Here is a 22,244-nt window from a genome sequence, read left to right on the forward strand (position 1 = left end):
TTTAGATCCATAAAACAAAGGCCAAAAATAAATGTCATAGTTCTGATTAGAAAATGAGAAGGAAAGTTATCTGGGTGTCTTGCCTTCCTGTTTTTATTTAGGCTTCTATTGTTAGTCAAAATGTTCCAACATGCTTGCTGAAGTAAGCACAAGTCCTTTCCAGCATGGTATTTGTGTGACAATTTATCTATCTGAGTGGTAGAGATGATTGGTGTCAAGAATGTGCTCTTTCTCAACTAGTGTTCCTCAGAGCGCTTTGAAAAGGTCAAGATTTGGGCTGCCAGTAATGAGAGCTAGTTTGTTGGTAAGGGGTATGAACCTTTTACTTCACAACCTTTCTTTGTGTTCATGATGAGGTTCTCTGGTGATGCTGTGCAGCAGTACAGCTGGATTTGGCTTCTTCCAAGACAAAGGAAAAGGGGTTTGCTTTGCTCCGGTGTCTTTGGCTGGAGGTCATGATGGAATGAGGCAAGAGAAAGCTCTTCTATTTTATTTTTTTCAGCTTTCTTACACTTTGCAAGAAGCCTTCAAATTCAATACTCTAATTTGTAGAAGAATTCTATTTTGGTTATATAATAAGAGGTGACTTCTAGTACATACAGATCGTCAAACAGAGTGGTGGCTTACATCTGTTTTTTTCACTCTTTGTGAATCCCCTGCAGTCATCAGCATTTCCCCCTCTGTTCTGCTTTGCTGTAGAAGTGGAGGAATGGGTGAGAGGCTGCTTTCTTGTCTCCTTTCCAAAGCAAGCCCCACCCACTTGCTTCTTATACAAGCCTACAGCCGCCAGGCTATTTAATAGAGCTTCCCAAGAGGCTGCACATAGCTGGGCCAGCTTTCCAGTCCAAGGGACACAACCCACTTGTAGTTATAGCCCTGTTATTAGGGAGGCCAAGAGTGTTGGAAATAATTGCTAACAGATCAGACAGAGGGGTGGGAAAAGGAATTCAGCTCATGAGAGAGAGTGAGCAAGACAGACCCAGTAATTCTGTCTTTTTAGCAGCACTGTCAGGACTTGTGGACGAAGATGTGTGTGTAAAAGCATCCTGTCTTGACCAAGTTCAGAGACACTCCAATGAATGCCAAAACAAACTAATACCTCAGTATTGTGCTAAGTACGATCAAGAGTCTTATATGTACCAGCTGCCTTAGTCCTGTGTGATGTAAGCCCTACTGCATGTATGAACACAGTAAAGAGTTTTTGTGAGACAGGCTGAATGAGAGAGCTGCTAGTAAACTTTGTAAAAAGTTCTCAGTACATTACTGTTGGAATTGAGCCCTTGTATAGTCTTTGGATAAATAAAATGGCAACCATCCTCCTTGGCATGTCCCGTATTTAGTGTTAAGGCAGGATTTCCAAGTGCACCATTCTTCTGGGGGTTGTTTTTGCTGTCCAGGTCCTGATGTAGTCAGTGGCCTTAAGACAGAAAGAGCCATTCTTCAGCCTCCTGGTCACGTTGTTGCTCCCCATATATTTTATTTTACCATCTTTGGATGTGAGGGAATGGACTGGCAGAATAACTTGTCCCCTGTGTCTCTATTAGTAAACAATATGAATCCTCCACATCCTTCCCTTACTTAAATACAGTGAGCATGCATCTCAGCCAACCCTCTCATTTAAAACTACTCATATTGCACACCAATAAAATAAATCCTTGAAACAATAATGATAAGTATAGCATGTTACTCTCCTGAGCTGTTCATGATAATTGGTCTCAAGGGAAATGGGTTTGGAGCAAATCCTTGTCTCTAAAGGGTGTGTGCTTCTACTTAAAATACTGTTTATGGATGACAACCAGCCCATTTGCATGAAAGCATCTGGTTCTTGTGGTGCGGTTGGGTGTACGACTGGGATTGGTGGTGTTAGCCTGTGCGTGTGCCACTGCCCTCTCCTTGACTCAAGGTGAGATTTGTGATAGTGTCACCATCTAGTGGCTGGCCCCTCTAAAGGACACAGGCTGGACTGAACTAAGACGAATGATGCTTTTGCTTTTCGGCTGGGAAAAAGAGCTGCTACACATGTAGTAGCTAGTGTGTGCCTGGATGAAATGACTTGGTAATTACCAGTCTCTTTCACTATGATGTTTCCTCAGCTTGGCAAATGCTTGTCTGAATCTCCCATGTCCACTTCCCTCGCATCAGTCATTGCCTTTTTCTTCTACTCAGCTCACAAAAAGAATGCCTTCTGCTATCTCAGCTGTAAAGCCAGTGCCCTCTTCTGCGCTGTATCTTACCTTTAGGTCTATTCTTCCTATAAATCCTTGAGAAAATGGCCACAGAATAAGGGATAAAGTTAAGGAATGCTTGAGTTAGATCTTTGTGCTTTTTAGGGAAATATAAAGGCCTTTTTCTCTCAGGCCCATTCTGATTTGTTTGCCATTACAAGATCTGACCCAGTGACATTTGGAAAAGATGCAAGTGATTTTTGTGTGTATTTGTGTGTGAATACATGTACATGCAATGGTTTGTGCCATGCTAGAAATGCCAGTGAAATACAAACCATTAGCTGCTTACACTGTACTAGTCCAGTGGCAAATCTGAGCCATCTCTGTTTTCCTTTACACTAAGCCAGTTTACTTTTATTTTTAAGGGAAGGAAAAAAGGCACTGGAAAAGAGATGAATACGTTCAAAATTTCTGATACATTGTTAGGTCTGTTTCTTGAATCCTCAAACACAGCAGGTTGTTATTTTCTTAATAATTTCTTTTGAGAATATCAGCTAAATATCTGGTTTTCCTTCCCTCTGTTCTCCTTAATTTTTTCCATCATGTCAAATGTTGAGCAGTAGCATATATGTTTTCTCCTCTTTGAGTCATGGTATGGCTGCCATGCTTATCAAGATTTATATCCTCATCTAATTTAACTTTTCATAAATAATTACAAATCACTCATGAGACCTTGCCAACTGCTCCAGTCCCACAAAGTGACCCTATCTGAAACCCCAAAGTACTGAGAAACATTCATCTCAGAGTATTTTCATAGGCAGTACTTCAAAGGAATTGTGGTTTAAAAATATGCAACTATTTTGGTGACCACTTGTGTGGGATAAAGTTTCCCATCAGCAACAGCAGTGCTGTAATAGGGCTTCAGGGAGAAGGAAGGAGTTCAGGGGAGCAGTCACAGCACCTTTTGCCTCATTCTGTTCAAGCAGTAGAAGTCCCCAGAAGTAAACAGTTGACTTTGTTGATGTAGCATGGACTGAATTTGCAGTAGAAGTACTGTGAATTCCTGATGCTTTACAGAGAGTGAAAAATTCCTGTGGCAAGTATGCATGGCCCCTGCTCAGTTAGGACCAATCTTCTGACCCAGTGTAAAGAGTAGTTCAGCAGTATAACTGGTGAGCGGTGGTTTGAAGGAGCAAAGACAGGAACTGGGAAACATGTGGCTGCAAATCTGCAGCTTGGAGCTCTGTTCTTAGCAGTTTTACAAGTGGTTCTGATATGTGGAGGCTTAGAGCGATGAAGCTGGGCATGCAAGAGCAACCTCTGAGCATTCCTGTCCATCCAGCATTTCTCTTCAGTTACCCAGGGAATCCTCAGGGGGTGGGTATTTACCTCACAAAATACAAGGGGTAGATTTAAGTTGGAGTATCCTCTGCTCCTTGGCTAACAGCTTGAGTTTTCCTTTCATATGGGAAAAATGAGGCAGGATGGGTTCTCTGTTCATTCCTAGCTTTTTGGTAAAGGAAGGAGTTTACCTAGGAAAACTACCATTTGGGTAATAAAGGCAACTCCTCTGAAATACAGAGGGCTTGACCCGTTTACGAAAGGCTTGAAGTGATGGCCCACGCTAAGGTTTTTCATGTTTTTTATAGATGAATTTGCTAGGACGATTGTTCTTCTTTAATTTAACTGGGGAACAATAATCTGAAAATACAGGGATTTCTTAGTCCAGTCACAAATCCTTCCATCTGCTAACTGAGAGTAGCATTAGTTGAAACTGGAATGCTGTTATGTGCTAGCGAGATGCATATTTTGAATCTTTGGTCGTGTGGTGAAGCTGTTGATTAGCCCATAAATCAAAGTTTGTTTCTTTCTGAAGTGGCTGTGCTACTCTAACTAGATGTTAAAGGGCTGCCAAGATAACAGTGAAGTACATGAAGAAGATGGGGTTTAAAATATTTTGTCAGCAATTGGGAATGTGCATGTCATAGTCTATGGCAACTGTGTTCTGGTTTGGAAACTCTAGTGTTTTGCAATATTGCCTTTTAGTGTATTTCTTGTCATTGTCAATAAGACAAAAGATTTCATCGTTGATTTCAGATATGTTGGACAAACACTAGTTTTTTTAATTTCAGGGTATCAAATATGCATTAGATAAAGATAAGACTTTTGACAACCTTTGCTCCAGACTCCAGCATTAGTCAAGTGCCCTGGAATTCACAAAGCCTTAAAGAAATTTTGTTCTTTCTCATGGACCCTTAGGCAGTGTGGGTTTTGTAGCATCACTGGTGGTTGTGGTGGCTGGGGGGAACAAATGCTCTTTAAAGACATTTGCAGTCTTCAAGGACATGTTTCAACGTAGCTAATAAATTTTGAAGAAGGCAGTAAATCACAGCCTGAACAACTTGTTCAATAGCGGAATCAGTAAAATTGTACTGGCTTTTACTGCCACTGGATAATAGAAGTTTGAAAAAATTAAGAATGAAGTTTGACACTCAGTGAATGAAGGTTTTGTTGCTACTTTGAATCAAAGCCAGCAGGACTGTCTTACCTGGTTTAAAATTTATTTGACAAGTCTGGCTGAAGCACTGAATATATAAATCAGACCAGAGTGAGTTTGTCTTCTTTTCACACCATCCTCACAGAACAAGTTCCAGAGCTGCTCTGTATTGCCAGACCTGTCTGTTGTATATAACCTTTAAACCTGTATTTCAGATTATTCAGAAAGCTGAGACAAGCTTTTTGCCTCATTAATTTGGTCTAGGTGGTGAGCAAAAACTTAGCCTCCTCTTTTTCCCATTTCTTCCAGTGGGCTTCTACAGATGTCTGAAATCCAAATGAACTGAGAAGCAAGAAGGTGCTTTTGTAGCAAAACAGAGGCCAAAACTTTGTTGCTTCTCTTAGGTAGTGCTGTACTGCATATAATAACTCGTCGTGTTTTCTTGCTTCCAAAGGAGTACCTCTACCTCTTTGTCTCCCTTCCATACCTTCCTGCATTTTAATGAATAGTTTTCTGTGATGGATTAATATGATACATTGAGCAAAACACAGATGAAGTGCTGCAAAAGATTGCTGTGAAAGCACTACCTATGTCCTGTGCAGGGACAATCAGGACTCTCACAGGCTCAGAAGAAATGATGCATGTCGTCTGTTTTAGCTACTGGATTTCAGTAGTGTGGAAACATTGGGCCATATATTCAGCAGATTCTATTCCACAGAGGTGCATTGTTTGCAGTGGTGTAGCAGTATAAGCTTTATGCAAAAGTATCTGATATCTCCTCTTCCACAAAAAAGGGGGTTGTTGGGAATTTATATATAACTATTACAATATCAATCGTGCCATGAATATGTTGCATTTCCTGGATTATTTTACTGAAATAAATTTCATAGCCCTTGCAATGAGAAGCTTTAGCTTCGTGAATAAGATTTTAGGCAAGATTTGCAAAATTATGTTGTAGCTTTGATGTTTCTCTTGGTTGATGGAATTTTGAGTTCCTTGGGTGTGTGGGTTTTTTGGGTTTTTTTGTCCTGTTGTTTGTATGAGTGGCATTTGGGGTTCAGGCTTTTCTAACAGTGGTCCTAATGCTTCCAAGGACTGGTCTTCTTCAATCTAATTTTCTGCAGCCCTGGCAAAAATTAAGCCACTTCTGGTGCTTATACAACGTGACACAATTATTCTAGAGGAGTGGACTTAAGTTAAATAACGCCTGCCCTGTCACTAAACTTTGCTCCTGTAGTGAGATGAGCAGGTAATAGCAGAACTTTCTCAAAGAGGATTAATGGAACAGTAGTTTTCTTTGTGGAATGCCCCAAAAATACATGAGCAGGGATACTCTTCATTAAGCACTGACTGTAAATGGTCCATTAGATCTGTATGACGGATCTCAAAATCCTTATCTATGATTGCTTGGCCTCCATTGGCATTGCTGTGGTGTGTCTGGTATAGTGGAGGTATCTGTGTTGGGCTGGATGCTGAATGCACACACACTGCCCCATAGTATCCACGAGGAAATGAAGAGCAGTGTACATAAAGACTGATGGGTCAGCTTCAGTTTGCCTTCCAGGTGGCTTCTGGCACTGTGGACTTTGACGATTGCTGAACAATCTGTTTAAGTACAGTAGCCTTTTGTTCAAGGGAGCTATTTGTTGGGAGTTTTGGTATCAGAAAGGTGGCAGCTGTAGTGAAGTCCATAAATACGGGATATTCCCATGTGCTGTACTGTAATGTTGTGGTTATTGGGAAACAGAAGCTGCATTGGGCATCTGAAGAAAAATTTTAAAGTAGTATGTTGTTGAACATCATTCCTTATGTTGAGAGTTAAGATGTTAGTTATGAACTTCATCCTGGTCACCTGATGTAAAGATTTTAACCTGTCTTGGTCCTAGCTATAGTCTGCTTTGCAGAGGTCAGTGAGATTTCAACATAAATATGCTTGTTCTTATTCTTCACACAGATCTGGATTTCCTCTAAATAAACACTTGCTTTGACATCCCATTCAATATGCCTTTGCTGTGTGTCAGATTTAGAATAAGTTTAGAGGAAGGTTGGCCTGCATTTTTGTTTTGTTTTACAGAATAATTTATTTAACTGGCTTTTTTGAAGTGGATGGTCTAGCCTAGATGTTGTGTAAAGTTGCTTATAATTTGTTGTATTTTTCCTCTCTTATGACAGTGATCCGAGCTAAAGTTGTGGGGAAGAAGCTCATGAAAGATGGACCATTTGGAACGATGCGATACACAGTCAAGCAGATGAAGGTATGTTTGGAGAAATTTTTCATAGGTTTGTTGATATGTTAATGATTCTTATTAACACGTAATTATGATCAGAGTTTGCATGCTTTAAATAACAGCACCCCAATTTTTCCTATTGGTCAGCCAGAACAGAAGGTAACTAGCAATTGGTAAAAGTTTGCCTGGACAGGAGAAAGGAGCAGAAAGATGTCATTCCTGACATCCAGTGCTGAATACCTGAATTCTTCATTTTATTTTTAAAATTTCTAGTAGTAAGAGATGCCACATAGATTTTTCCAGATATTGGAGTCCTGTTTGTGTTCAACATAAACAGTGTTAGACTGTGGTAGTACAAGTTTTTCCATGCAGTGATTCGATTACATTCAAGATGCGGTGGTGGTAGGGAGTCTGCCAGCCTTGAGAGAGTGGTCTTTGATCTCTTCCTTCCTTGTGTTGTTTGTGACCACCAGTTAGAATGATGCCATTTTTTTTTCCACATACAGAACAAATGAAACTTGTATAGCGAAGTCTTTTATATAAAACTAAACCAAACGCTGTAGCTTTCAAATATCATCAGCTCAGAAGAGCTGTATTGACTCCAAGGTGAAAAGAGGTAGATCTCATAGTCCAGTTACTTGGTTTCTGTAGTTCCTCTTTTCAGAGCTCTAATTCTTTGCTTTACAAACTCCGGTCAACCTACTGCTTTGGACTTAGGGTTTTTTTTCTTAAACTGATCTCTTATTATGTAATGCTAAAAATCAGCCCGAGATGTTTTTCTTGGCTATGCCATTTTAGTCATAAGACTGGTTTATGTCTTTAAAAGAAAAAAAAAATAAAAAGAAAGGGAATGGAAAAGCTTGGCAGAGACTGCAGAAATCTGAAACATATTAGACGAAGTAAAGGTTCAGAAAAAAAGAGTCACTTGCCTGCCTCCTAACAGTAACTCTCTTTATAAGGCAGTTTATAGCTAAAGCATGAAAGCTGGGAGGAGGAGACGCAAAGCCTGTTTCATAAGCTGTCGCAAAACCGCACACGTAGCCAAATCTGGTCCTGGCACGACTCTTCCACTGGAGTGGAATGCTTGTACTTTGAATAAGGGGGCCTGAGGTGTTGGGCTTACTAATTTCCTTAGTCTTAAAAATTGCTTTTTAAGATTCAAATGAAAATACGTATTTGTTGATTAACTCGTATTCTTAACAAAGGCAACTGGTTATGTTGGCAACAGTCAGACAATTCTGCCACTCCTTTGTTTTTGATGGCTGTCCCTGACCTCATCAGGCTTGCCGTACTCTGTTCTGTTCTTGTCCACTTTTGTCACTCTCCAGCTCAGTTTCCTTCCTGTTCGGTTCTGTTTGGTGCTTCTTGTCCAACATATGACCATTACCAAGATCCAGTGGTCATCCCTGGAATTAATTACTACCCTTTACCAACCATAACGCTAGCCTCTCTCCTAGCGCATGATGCAGCCTGCCTCATTGTCTGCCAGTGAGCTGCAGTGTCAGAGATTTCTGGAACAGTATTAAGCATTTCTCCTCTGACCTAAAAGCCTACAGCAGTCTCTCTGCTATGAGTAGAAGAGGCTTCTGTGTGTCTTTTGGCCTGGGGAGGAGCATAAAACCAGGCAAGGTGAGCATGTTGAATGGAGCAGCGGCCACTCCATTGTCAGCAGGCACCATTGTGTCAATCTTTAGACATGATTGAGGCTGTCCTGGTTGTTTTCATTGGGTTATTCTGCAGCACAGTACCAGGGTGTTTACAGCAGGTATTGCAATAATCTGCGAAGTCGTTGTGCCAAGACCATAGAACAATTGCATTTTTGCAGGAGCATTTCCACAGTGTTTTGTTAGGAAGCTACACGTCTAACAAAAGCAAGAGCAATTATAAAGTGGAGATCGTGTGTTGGTCAAAATGCAGCTATACCTGCTACGTAGATGGTGGGCTGGTGAGATGTTGCATTGCACATTTAACTGTGACTTTTGGCAGGAAGGAACCTGAAGCAATCAAAGTGCTCAGTAGAACTGGAATGTCCGGAGGACATTGTTCTTGATAAACAAACAAAGTGTCTTCTTTGAAACCCTGCTGTCTTTCTGCTGAGCTTAAAGACTTCAGTATAAAGAGAGATTCAGCTCCATTCAGTGGGGGAGCTCAGAATGATGCAGCAAATCTCTCCCTTGCTCGCCCTAATGAAAGCTGACTGTCCTCCTGCTGAAAAGAAAACTAAGGAGGCCTATGGCTCTGCACAGCTGCATGGGAATAACTCTGAAGATAAAACTAACATATCAGTGTTTTTTGACCACCTATAAACCCATCTGCACTGGCAGATGAAAAATAAACAGGCCATTTAGTCTGTCAGTGTGTACTGAATTGCCCGTAAAAAGCATTGAGAGCCTTAAAAGGCAACAAATAATCTTTATATTTCTTTCATGCGTTCTTTGGAGTTTGCTGTGGCAGTTCCTTGCTCTCACTAACACTCCTGAACTCTTTGCTGAATTTCACAACTAAACTTGTTTGGAGCCTGGACTGGAGCACAAGGTCACCCACAGACACAGAGACCTTGAGGCTTTCTAGCATTGAGGTTTGTTGTCTGAAAAGGCCTTGTGCTTTTTCAACCAACCTCTGCCTTCCTCCACTGCTTTCTCAAATAATTTAAGAATATTTCAAGGTCACGACTCAGGACTGATCTAACCTCTGCATGTTCTGTGATGCTGCAGTGCGTTCTGAGAATGGCCCAGACCTATTTCAGGAAACTGCAAAGGAAATAAGCTATTTCTACTTCATGTACACAAACAGTTCTGGTTGACCATGGCAGCATTCTGCATAGGCTGCCAGAACCAAGGAGGCTTTCCTTGGTTTGTTGCTAATCTGTAAAATGAGTCTAAGAGGTGAAACCTGATAGCCCTAAGAGGAAAGAAGTGGGGTGGGATTAATCTAATTTTAGACAGACTAAAATGAGGTGTTGAGTCTTTTCTGCTCCCTTGATTATCAATGGAGAGAGACAGGAACCACCAAGTGTAATTCAGCCCACCAGTTGCAGGCAGCTATTTTAGGGTGGACTGAATTGTTCTGAAGGTGCCCATCCTTGGTGTTTGACTAGAGAGGATGCCCAATTCATATGAAGCACCTAAATTTTAGGTAGTTTGAACATTAGGCAAGATGACCACAAGCTCTGATATCTAGAGTGACCTCACATGGGATGGATAGAGGGAGGAACGTTGTGTCCCTGGGTGGAGTTAATCATGCAGCAGGAACCACCACAGGATTTGCATGTGCATTTCTGAGGCAGAATAGGGGCTGCTAAAGGGAATGCTGACACAGCTGGAAATAGAGCAGCACTAGCAGACACCACCATGTGATGCTTGCTAATACTTTTTTCCCTGTCATTATGCTTCTGAAAATACACGTTTGTGGCGACAGGAGGACTGCTGGGGTAGCAGTTAGGAGAAAGGCTAGCTTTATGGTTGGTTTTCTTCTGACTGGTCTAATAGCACTTCCAGGATATGTTGTATATCCAAAAATAACGATTAAGGTATTGTTTTATTTGTTTGAGAGAGGGCATCTGTAGAAGATTTCCCCTTTGCCAAATTTTTGTTTTCCTCCCCCGAGAACCAAGGTCATGGTGAATTTTCTTTAGTCATCAGAGGATGAGGCAGGCCCTATCTTCCTCCAGTGCTGGATCAATTAGTGTGACAGTTGATAGCATTGATGATGGTCACTGAGGGGTGACTTTTTGAGAGGCTGAGCAAGCTTCCTTCAGCGACCCTGACAGTGCTCTTCCAGATGGTGATGTGAACAGGAAATTAGGTCCAGGAGTCAAAAACCAAACTGCGGTTCAGCATCACTAGTTACTTTATAGGCTATCATGATGAGCTTATGGGTGCAGAAGATGTGAGGAGTGATGACTATAAGGGTATTGTAGGAAAGGCCTGAGCACCTTATCGGACGAATGATTAATCTGCCTTGTAGCTCCTTCTGCGAGGGGGAGGATGGGCTCAAAGTGTGCCTGTGCACATGTAGACTTTTTACTTAACTAGCCCAGCACTACTTGGAGCTTAGCACTCCGAGTGACAGATCACTTGTCCTGCACATGCATAGCATACAGCTCTCTGCAGCACAGATAATGCACTGCCTGGAGAGACTGGGCAGCATCAGCTGTTATCTTAACTAGTCTTATCTGCTTAGATACTGTTATCATAGTTTCTTGCTGTGATGCCCATTAGAATGTGGTCTGAAGCAATGCAGGACTCTTCTACAGATGAGGAACAAAAGTGTACTGAAGGCTAAATAACTCATCCAAAGACAGACAGGATGTCTGTGCCAGAACCTGGATCTCCAGCTATCTTGAGCATAATTGGAAAATCTGAGTAGAACATCCCATACCAAGAAAACAGCAGAGATAATGTAGAGATTAGACAAGGTTTGGTTCTTCCATATTCAGTGTAAGAATATGCCCTCTGCACACTTATGGACACAATGGTATACTCCAAACATGATCTGTGAGCTTTTGTTGATACAGTATGAGTAATTTTAAAAAATTCTTTCCTTGCATATATTATGGGTGTAGAGGGAAGTTTGGAAAATGCAAATCCTTTAGCATGTCCTTTACTATATAAAGTGTTGGGATAGTGTTATACAATTATGCTGATTTAGGTAGTGTAACTAAGGAGTCAAAAAAGAACTGGCAGGCATTCCATGGATGCAGAGAAGATAGTTTGAACTCTCAGCATAGAAGAATTAGTAGATTTTTTTTTTTTTTACATGAAATCAGTTAAATCACCAGATATCCTTTCACTGACTTCATAGAGGTGTGAATCAGGCCCCTGACACCAAAAGGAATGAAAAAGACTTGTTGATTTTAAAGGAGAGGGGGAATAGAGAAAGATGAACAAGTGGAGATAAATACTTGGGGACAATAGGAGACCTCAAGAAATAGAATACAGTGCGGGAGAGAATGCCACTGCTTAGGTAACACAGTAGTGAGTATCTATATCTCTGGGATTGTTTGGGATTTTTTTTTCCTCTTTTGCCTCACTTTTATATTCACCGTTAAACTGAATATGAATGTGCTTTCCATCTATAAAGCTGGCAGAGAAAAGGATAGGCTGGGAAATGCTATGAACCTGTGATTATCTCTGACTCCTATTGTTTTCATTTAACTTTTAAACATCAGCCATTCATACAGTTAGTGAGGAAGAAAGAGAAGCTAAATACTTTGAGATGATAACCAAATTTTAAAGATGAAATTTGGATTAAAAAATCCTCAATATTTCAAAATTAGGATACTTTTTATTGGGTGCAGTGTACACATGCAGTGGTTGTTTTGTTGCTGTGAAGACTTCATTATTCTACTAACTGTCATGCATGAGTTTCTCTAAATTGTAATAGTAAATTCAGGTCAGATAGGGACACAGGCTAATTTCTCTGAATCCAACTGCCAGTATATCTGTGGGTTCATATTTCAATTAAAATGAACTGTATCTTGACCTCCTCTTAAGAATGATTGTGAAAAAGGAGAAGGAGCATAGAGGAATTATGTATACATGATATTTTGTTTATGGTGCCCATAAGTACCAGGCTAATTTTAGAAGATAGAGTAGAATTCTATTTCTGCATTTAGTCAAAGAAACATTAAACAGAAACATTCTGCATTTAGTTAGAGAAACATTAAAACTTCGCTGAGCTCAGCAGAAGTTGTGTATGCTAGGTGTTTGAGAAGGAGGTGTCTGGCTTGATAACTTAGATCAAGTGCCAAAAGTTTGAAACTCTTTACAGCAGCAACATTGGAAAATAGGGTAATTTTTTAAAAAAATCCTTTAATTCTGAAGAAATGGTTTAAATTGCCTGAAGGAGAAAGATTCTGAACTTGAAATATTTAATTTTTCCCTAATTTTGAGCTGTAAAAAGAAAAAAAAATTGTTCAGGGTCTTGACAGAGGTTTTAATGTTGGCACCTTGCTCACTCAGTGCTGCTGCAACTACTGCAAGGGGGGAGCAGTGGGCCCTGTGCTGAATTGCAATGATTTGTTAACAGATGGATATTCTCCACCAGCAGATCTGGTGAGGAGACTTGTGCCACTACTCCCTCACCAGTGTAAACACTAAAAGTTCACTGCTTATCACCACCATCTAGGAACGAAGATTTTAAAGAATCTAAGTAAAAAGTCATCACCTTATGATGACTTAAGCATTTTTATTTGTTTCTCCAGATGTATAGGGGCTTCCAGATAATGCCACACGTTCAGTACATCTACACAGAAGCCTCTGAGAGTCTTTGTGGAGTCAAGCTGGAGGTCAACAAGTACCAATATCTGATTACAGGTAAAGGACAGTATAATTCTTTGTAATCAAAACCTCTTCTGTTCTATACATACACCTGCTAAAGACCTGGGCAGCTATGCGGACAGCTCTATATGCAGCTTCCCAAGTGTTAAGATGACCGATGGTATTTTGGTGCTCAGCATTCTTTAATGCTGAGAGTAATTTCACTTTCTAAATTTCCCTTTCTTTCCTGAAGCATCTCTTGCACCCAGCCATGTAGTGACAAACATACTGTATGACAGTCCACCACTGTCAATTCATACCTGAGCTGGCATGTCTGTAACAGGGAACTGGTTGGTACTCAACTGTGCCAGAAAAGGAAGATCCCTTTAGGAATGAGCTGGAGAGATGCAGGCTGCTGAGATGGGGGGATGCAAGAACATAGAGGTGTGGTAGCTGCCAAATCTTTTTTCTAGTAAAGGTGTCAATTCACTTAGTTTTGCTGTGTTGTTGAGAGGAGCTTGACATCTTTACTTGCCTGCATGCTGTTGCTGGTGCTTACCCTCCTAATTTACAGAAGTGCTGTAATCTCACTGGCCAGAGATTCCTGAACCAGTTAATAAAAAGAAAGCAGTTGTTGAACAGTGACTGAAGCCAAACATATTGAGAGCATTAGCAATCTCGGGAAACTAGAAAAGTGCTTGAGCTGAGAAGTGCTAACTTGTGACTGTGTCTCTGTTTTCAAGGCCGTGTGTATGAAGGGAAGGTTTACACTGGCCTGTGCAATTGGTATGAGAAATGGGACCGTCTGACTCTATCTCAGCGCAAAGGACTGAATCATCGTTATCATCTGGGTTGTGGATGCAAGGTATGTGCATCTCTAATTAGGTGGCGTAGAGACATTCAAACTTTAGAATTCTGTTTCCTCTGGCTGGTAATGCCAGTGATGCTAGTGAACAGCCAGGGAGAGAAATGGAGGGCAGCAATTTTTACAGGGAAACAGTAAAGCCCAGCTTTTGTGTTGAGACTAGAGAAGAGGCAATCAAATAAAATGCAGTCTGTGCCTTTTTAATGCCTTGTTAGAGTTAATTGGAGTTGGGGAAGGATTTCAAAATCCACACAGAATCCTTTGCAGGTGAATGAAATCAGGTACCAGAGGCTTGGCAAGATAGATTCAGCTTTTTTTTTGTATAAACGTTTTGAGTACTTAAAATCTCACAGTCAGGCACTGGCAATAAGATTTTTACTCATGGCCCAAGGCCTGCAAAAACATAGACACAAGCTCAGCTTTTCTGCACCTGAAAAGCCCTTTTGACTCTGGAGTTACCTGTCTACATGAAGCTAAGCACATGCTTACTGAGACTGAATTTTTGGTTAGTAAGCAAGGTTGAGGGAAGTGCAATTTTGAATCCTTTGGTTCTGATAAAAAGATGTTTTATATGATGTTGGTTTTCCATGTAGCCTTAATCCAGTTGCTCTTTACAATTGCAGATTAGGCCCTGCTACTATTTGCCCTGCTTCGCCACCTCCAAGAATGAGTGCATTTGGACAGACATGCTCTCCAACTTCGGCCACTCAGGATACCAAGCGAAGCACTATGCCTGCATCCAGAGGGTGGAAGGTTACTGCAGCTGGTATAGAGGATGGGCGCCTCCAGATAAAACGATCATCAATGCCACAGATCCCTGAGCACACTATCCCTTCCTTATCTCCCCTCTCCCTTACTTGTGGCTGATCTTCCTTTGGACACTAACTCTTACCAGATCATGATGATGACAATGAAATTAGTGCCTGTTTTCATGCAAATTTTAGCACTTCGAACACTTAAAAAAAAAAGAAAAGAAAAAAAAAAGAAAGAAAAAGTCTGTGCTACCTTACTGAATTTGTAATCACCTTTTCCATTTTTTGATACCACTCATTTTGATCAGACGACACTTGGGAGCTTACTTTTGCACACCAGAGGGAAAAGTGGGAGTAAAAAAAAAGAAAAAAAATGGAGCTCTTGCTCTCTTACACGTATCATTAGCTGTAGCAATATAATCTCTATTTTTTTAGGAAAACAAAAATCTAAAAACTATGCCAATTAGGCACTGTATTCTTCTATGCGCTGGCTTCCTGTCACCCCTCCTCATGCACTAAGTGCTGAAAATACGTAGACAAATCTAATTGAAGGAAAACAGGTTTCATTAATCAGATTGGCAAATGAAACAAACTGAAAAGAAACTCAGCCTAAAGTCTGGATAAAATGATGTCCAAAAGAAATTCACCTCTATGGGAGAGATTGGCAATGTGATTGACTGCAACAGTGGGAGAATTCACCTGGTGTGTCTGACCACATCATCTGGTAAAAGCATTGTTGACTGATTGTGCTAGCTAATTCAGTCACAGTCTGAATGCAACAGCATGTTTAAAGTTCTGGGTTTCTCCAGAACAAAAGGGAGAGTATTTAGTATTTTTGTTGTGGTTTAATAAAACAAACAAAAGTGCCATCCCCTGTGTTCAGGGAGGTAAATCCACCTACAGCAGAGCAGATGAAATGCTGTGCTACCCTGTTTTGAGCAGCATTGGCCCTTGAAATTTTTGCAGCTTAGCTTCCACAGCAAAACCAGCTTGTGAACACCTTAAACCAAACAGATACAGAAGTACCAACTGTAAATCAATCACACAGAAGAGGGAAAGGGGAGACTTGCTAGAGCTCTTACTATAAAAAAAAAATATTGCCAAAATAGTGTTTTGCTGAACTAAGATGTATATACACATAATGACATAAGCTATTTTTGACAGGATGTGTTAATTTTTTGGTGTTACAAACAAAAGAATGGTTTGATTGTGTTTTAAAGACAGAAATATTGACATTCCGAGTCAGTGAGGAGTTTTTATGATATGGAAGCTCCAGTGTATCTGCAGTAGTCGCTACAGTCATTGTTTCCTCTGTACCTTCTTGCACCATGGTTCCATCCCTGCAGCTACTCTAGCTGCATTTGTTTATATAGTGAAAGGAAGTGGGGGGGGGGTTGGGGCTAAGCAAGGAAAAGTGGTTTCTTATTAAGTGCTGGCTGGGATCATAAAATTTCAGCTGCCCAGAGGATTCCTTCTGTGTCAAGTGCTGTGTTTCCTTGTAAGCACTGTTAAGCATAGCTCTGTGCGTCTGCTTGTACCATGCCCTGCAGTGATGTGGAGGAGGAGCCTTACTGTCTTGTGCTTTGACTGGAGAATTTTTTTTGTTCTTTTTTGTTTTTTATTAAGAAAACTATAATATAATTTTTCTTATCAAATAAAAGTATTTTAAGTTTTAATGATGGTGAAGAAGGGGTGCTGACAAAATGGGTGACTGAGTTTTGGATGGGGAGGGCTTGGGCAGGGAGAAGATTATGCTTAACTTCATTTTTGTATTATTATGATTATTTATCTTACGTTTCCATATATCTTCAGTTCATTCCACTTAGAAAGCAGAGCTGCCACCAGCAGGAAAAAGTGCAGTGATTCCAGCCCTGGGCAACAGAGCATTTTACAGTCAGTGACCTTAATTACTGGAGGGTTGTTTGGGGCCTTTCTGCCAAATGGAAAGGAAAAGGTGTCTGAGATGGACCCTGATGTGGTTTTTTTTGTTCCATGTGTGCTACCAGAGCTCTGCCAGACATACATCCCATGAAAAGCCCCATTTACTAGGTGAATTGTTGCAGCCAAAAGCCTGTAGCTTCATTTTTAACATGAGCTTTAAAGGGCATTTTCAAAGATTTGATGTAAGAGGTGCCTAGGTCTGCTGTTTATTTTTTTTCAGCTGCTCTGAGTGGCCACAGAGCACAAAAAAACCCCTGAAAGTCACAGATTTTTCTGTGATTCAGTCTTGGAATACTTTTTAAAAGTCCTGTTCTCTGTGACTGTAACTAAATTATGGGTTGGAGATGAGAGGGAGAGAAGGGTGTTTTACAGTGCCCATCATAGGATCAAGTGGTGGGTTGCCCCTTTTGGCAGAGGGCTTGGGCTTTGGCTTTGGACACAGTGGAGCAATCTCTTTTCGAGCTGTGCACCACTCACAAAATCTGTGAGGGTCACTGAGGGGAGGGAGGAGCCGGCCTCACCACCCTTTCTGTTTGCACTGCGTGGAGTCAGCGTCGCAGGAGATGGCCCTCCTTACGCTCAAAGGTGATTTTGCAAAGCTGATGTCTCTTTGAGCTGCAGCCACTTTTCGTGGCTTTGGATGGCTAAATGAAAATGCCTCTTGATGCAGTGAAGTGTTGATTTGAATTTTCATTAAACCACAGCTCTGCGTATTTTACCTGTCACTGATTCATTTAGCTAGCTGAGACATCACAGTATTGCACTCAAATTATTGTGAAAATATTTGCATTCTAATACTATGAGGACTTGTGTCCCTAAGTAGAATATAATGTAGCTATGTGCTTTGTAAACAACAAAACAGCAGTCGCATTACCAGAAAATGAGGTGTATTCCCATTTTATATTGCAGACGGTAAAATATTTCTGAGATGCAGACAGCTAGACCAGCAGGGATGGGGGGTTGGTAACAAACCTTTCCCCTTGCTGTCTAAAGGAGCAGTTGTTATGGCTTTTAGAAACGTGGAGCCGAAAGGAGGGGCAAGAATCCAGTAAAAATACATTTCTTTTGGGAGGCTTCTTAAATTTTGTTTCTGTGCAATGCTATCAGGGACATGCATTTCTTGGGCTAAGCTTTAACTTGTGCTTGCATTAAGAACCTGCCGGAAGGCTCCCTTGAAGCGGGAGGGAGCCATTAAATAGACTGAACGGGCTCTAAATCAGGCTCAAAGACTTCTCCTTTCTGTCTGCCCTCCTTTCTTCTGATCTGCTAATTCACTTCTGCCTGCCAATAGACAAAACTGTGTTCCTCTTTACAGCAGACATGCAATATGTGGCAACACCAGGCATGGAGATGTAAGGAGGCAGGTGTGAAGTTCTCCCTGAAATGTTAGGCTATGGAGCATACAACGGCTTGCAGCAGCACAAATATCTTCCTGTTACCTCTGACATGCTCCTTGCTTTACCCCATAACCTAAAGTTAAAGAGGAACTGTCAGAAGCATAGCTCATGTGAGCACAGCTTTCAGCCGTGCTCAGGATGAGAGCTTTCCCCCTCACCCAATGCTTTAGATATAACAACATTATTAAAAGTACTTTTAAAAATGCATAGCTCATTTCAAGACTGTTGCTGTTTGCTTTTTTATTCTAGTTATTTTTCCTTATTCGCTTGAGGGTGTTTTTCTCTTTAGAGTTACAAAAAATAGGAAAAACACTTTGAAGGTTTGGGAAGAATGGGATTTGATTTTCCTTTTCCAAAGTAGAGCAGGGAGAGCAGTAGATCTGTGCAATGGAGTACCTTGAATAAAGTCCTTTTTGGGGAGGCTTTCTCCTCTTGTTTGGAACGAACCTGCCATTTTAGGTCTAAATTTCCCATGCTTTGACGACTTACATGGTCCTTTAGATAGGACTATTCTAAAACCTAAATATATCACCATATCCCATTCATACTTGGCCAGAGTGAAATGTTGCCTCATGGTGATGGGATACATGCTGTTGTGTTTTTTTACAGTAAGGACTGTTTGAAATAAAGGCCTCCATGAGAGTAGCAAGTTTCCATTCTTTCAGATATCTCTGAAAGTATATCTCACTTACAGTGTATTTTGTAGCATAAAAGGCAGAACAAAATCTAGGGAACTGCAAAAAAGATTTTTTCTTTTTTAGAATAAGTGTATTTCGGGGACACCAGTCTTGAGAAAAATCTTTAAAGTCCACTAAACGTTTGCTGCTGCTTGCCTGTACTGCCTTTTCCTTTTCTCTGACTCTGTCTTTTCTTCATAGATCCACTCCGCTGTTCCTGATAGTCATGGAAACTTGGGGAGGGAACCAAACCCGTGTGAAATATCTTGTCCAGAAGGAATGTATTTGTTGCTAAATTTTCTAGCACTGTTTACAGTTTTCCTCCATGTTATTTATAAATTTTATATTCAGTGAATGTATATTGTCTTTTAAGGTAATGTTGCATAATGTTCACTTTTTATAGTGTCCTTTTATTCTAAACAGTAAAGTGGTTTTATTTCTATCACAAACATTCTGTCTCTGCTTCACTTATATTAGTTTCTATCCACTTCAAATGTACGCAAATGGATTTGTAAGTGAATTTATTCGTTTCCTTCCCTCTCTTGATACTGTTTTATTGGGCCAAAAGCAGATATCCCACCTCTAGTGGTTCTTGCTCTTTGTCAAAGATCTGTCCAGCAGTTCCTCCCTCTTTTTAAGAGGTTGATCTCTCTAAGAATTGTTATTGGGGTCTTAAGCCCAGGAGAAGCACAAAAATCCCTTTTGAAGTTGACCTATCCTACTTGTTAACTGGCCATAGGGGGTCACTACAGAGCAATGCAGTCATTGTGGCTGGTGTGTAGCACCAGTAGGGCCTCAGAACAGTTGCCAGATCACTCTTATTTCCAGTAAAGTGATCACTGGGGGGAGGGTTGAAAGGTATGTGCCTATGGCAAAGGGAAGAGAGATTCATGCTTTGGATCTTTTCCACTGTGAAATGTCAGTGCCCTGTATCCTATCTTCAGGTTTACCGTTTAAAGCCGGTTAAAAATCCCCCATTGTCGTGAGAAGGAACTGTCAGAGAGTTCTCAACTAATTTAAAATGCTCACAAAAATGGGCCTACTCTTAGAAATTTCCTTTATCTCACTTTTACTTTAGGAACATCTCTACTCACAGATGAAAGAATGAAACAGATTTTGACATCTGTTCTCTGTTTAATCCAAAGGCTTAGAAAGCAACCTTTGGAAAGTTTTGGACATGGAAGGGTGATGTTCTTTTATGTGAGAACTTCATTGCTTAAAATATATCACATTGCAAAGAGGTAAAACCTTAACACTAGTTATAGATACTTCCAGGGGGGCAGCCATCAAAGGACCACAGAACATTTTACAAGTCCCAACTGGTATGCCAGGAAAGGGAAGAAAAGAGTGGTTCAGAAGGGAGGTTATATTCCTGTCCAACACATGGAGAAACTGGTACACAGTGGGCAAGCAACTTTCACAGCTATTTGGTGGAGTGATGACTGCAGCGGAGCTTGCTTGGCCTAAGTACTTGCCCTCTCAGCTTCTCACAGCCTGGGATACTGTGAAGATTTATCTATAAAAGATCCTAGAATCAGAATAGTTTGAATTGTAAGGGACCTTAGAGATCATCCAGTTCCAACACCCCTGCCATGGGCAGGGGCACCTCCCACCAGATAAGGCTGCCCAAGGCCCCATCCAACCTGGCCTTGAACACTTCCAGGGAAGGGGCAGCCACAGCTGGCAACCTGTGCCAGTGCCTCACCACTCTGATCGTGAAGACATTCTTCCTTATGTCTAGTCAAAATCTGCCCCTCTCCAGTTTATACCTGTTCCCCCTCGTCCTATCACCACAAGCCTTTATGAACAGACCCTCCCCAGCTTTCTAGTAGCCCCCTTCAGGAGCTGGAAGGTTGCTCTAAGATCTCCTTGGAGCCTTCTCCAGGCTGAACGAGCCCAACTCTCCCAGCCTGTCCTCATATGGGAGGTGCTCCAGCCCTCTGATCATTTACGTAGCCCTCTTCTGGACCTGTTCCAACAGTTCCATATCCTTCTGATTTTGAGGATTCCACAACTGGACAGAGTACTCCAGATAAGGTCCTGAGAAGTTATGTAGATTAATTCTGTGAAGCAGACCTGCCACCTGGAAAGGGCTGGCCTGAATTTGCCCAAGTGGATTTTTGCTTGTGCAAATATTTGCAAAGTTACTGATTTAAACCAGATTACACAAGCTTGCATATCAACAACAGTGTTGGTGTTCACATGATTTTACCTTCAATTTAAAATGGTTCCTGTATTCTTTTGGAAGTAAGCTTACTTGCATATGCTATTGCTATAGCATCTCCAAGTAGGTGTTCAGTTATAAAGATGACAAAGATATGAAATTAATGTCAGTGCCTTACTAAACCACACTGCTTCACTGGTAACAAATGCATTTACAGGCTGAGGATTCAAGAATCTGATTTCCAGACGAGAAAATAATGCTAAAAGTACTAGCCAACATTTTTGCAATGAAAACCTTAATCAATATTTCCAAAAATAGCATTCCTAAAGTGATGGTCACACAGTCACAGTTGTCCTGAAGCATTACATATGTCACAAACCCCTCTTTATAAATCAGTCAGCAGGAGTTAAACACAACAAGGTCTACCAAGTAATTTGTTTTAAAAGTCTGCAACAAGCTGTCACACAGTGTTTAAGGACCATCCATTTCTTTGTGTCTTAAATGATAATACAGCTCTTACTACTGCATCACTCCAGTGCTTTACAGCTCTTATAACTGTACTTACCTCCATGATATACCTGTGAAGTATGGAAATGCTGTTGTCCACACAACACAGAAAGAGAACAGAATATTGGAACAGAGAGATGAAGGACCAGCATTTCAGGATATTCAAGTACCTGGCAAGCACTGGTGGGATTTTTTCACAAGAATCTAAATAAGACTTTCAATTGAAAGCTTTCAATTAATCCATATCTTCACTATGAGGTGCCTGCACCCTGTTATACATTGTGGCTGGCCCACAGTGTTGCAACAAGTGTGTGAGAAAAGAGGGGTTTGAATATTTTTGAGCCCTGGTTTAATGTCTCCACAACTCTAACCTTCAGCCTGCTAATGTTGCTTCAGTTAACAATCAAGCATGGGACATAAGCTCAGCCAACCAGTGGCTCACGTGGTGGGTTGTGGTTCATCCAGGGTCTCATCAAAGCTACAGCCAGGTAAAAGGAGACACTAATTCATGGATGTAAGTTGACAGTAAAAATTCATAACGAACCAATCACCCTTTTAACCCAGAGAAAACAAGTGATCTGGAGAGTTATAAACAAAGCCACTCAATTTGCCATGTTTTGCAGGGCTTCAAGTACCTACACAGATCTCCTTGGAAGGTGCCCTAAGAGTTTGGTGCGATGCCCAGGAGCCACACAAGGCACTGAGTGTTTAGTTGTTGACAGGAAGACTAGACCCCAGAGCCACTGTGCAAAAGAAACATTATAAGCTGAAACAAACTCTTTTTCAAGAAC

The 22,244-nt window shown here is 41.0% G+C and overlaps 2 protein-coding genes across 2 annotated transcripts in view; one reads left to right on the plus strand and one right to left on the minus strand.

Moving 5' to 3' along the window:
• Nucleotides 1-15,010, plus strand: part of TIMP3 (TIMP metallopeptidase inhibitor 3) — a 33,433-nt gene extending 18,423 nt beyond the window's left edge. Inside the window, exons 2-5 of the mRNA XM_069859971.1 lie at nucleotides 6,835-6,917; nucleotides 13,096-13,207; nucleotides 13,894-14,015; nucleotides 14,639-15,010. Coding sequence (XP_069716072.1) covers nucleotides 6,835-6,917; nucleotides 13,096-13,207; nucleotides 13,894-14,015; nucleotides 14,639-14,836 — 515 coding nt within the window. The 3' untranslated portion in view covers nucleotides 14,837-15,010. The remainder of the gene's footprint in view (nucleotides 1-6,834; nucleotides 6,918-13,095; nucleotides 13,208-13,893; nucleotides 14,016-14,638) is intronic.
• Nucleotides 1-22,244, minus strand: part of SYN3 (synapsin III) — a 202,575-nt gene that overhangs the window by 111,157 nt on the left and 69,174 nt on the right. The gene's annotated exons all lie outside the window — the stretch shown is intronic.

This window comes from Phaenicophaeus curvirostris, chromosome 1, assembly GCF_032191515.1.
Source record: "Phaenicophaeus curvirostris isolate KB17595 chromosome 1, BPBGC_Pcur_1.0, whole genome shotgun sequence".
In the NCBI taxonomy this organism is placed as follows: Eukaryota; Metazoa; Chordata; class Aves; order Cuculiformes; family Cuculidae; genus Phaenicophaeus; species Phaenicophaeus curvirostris.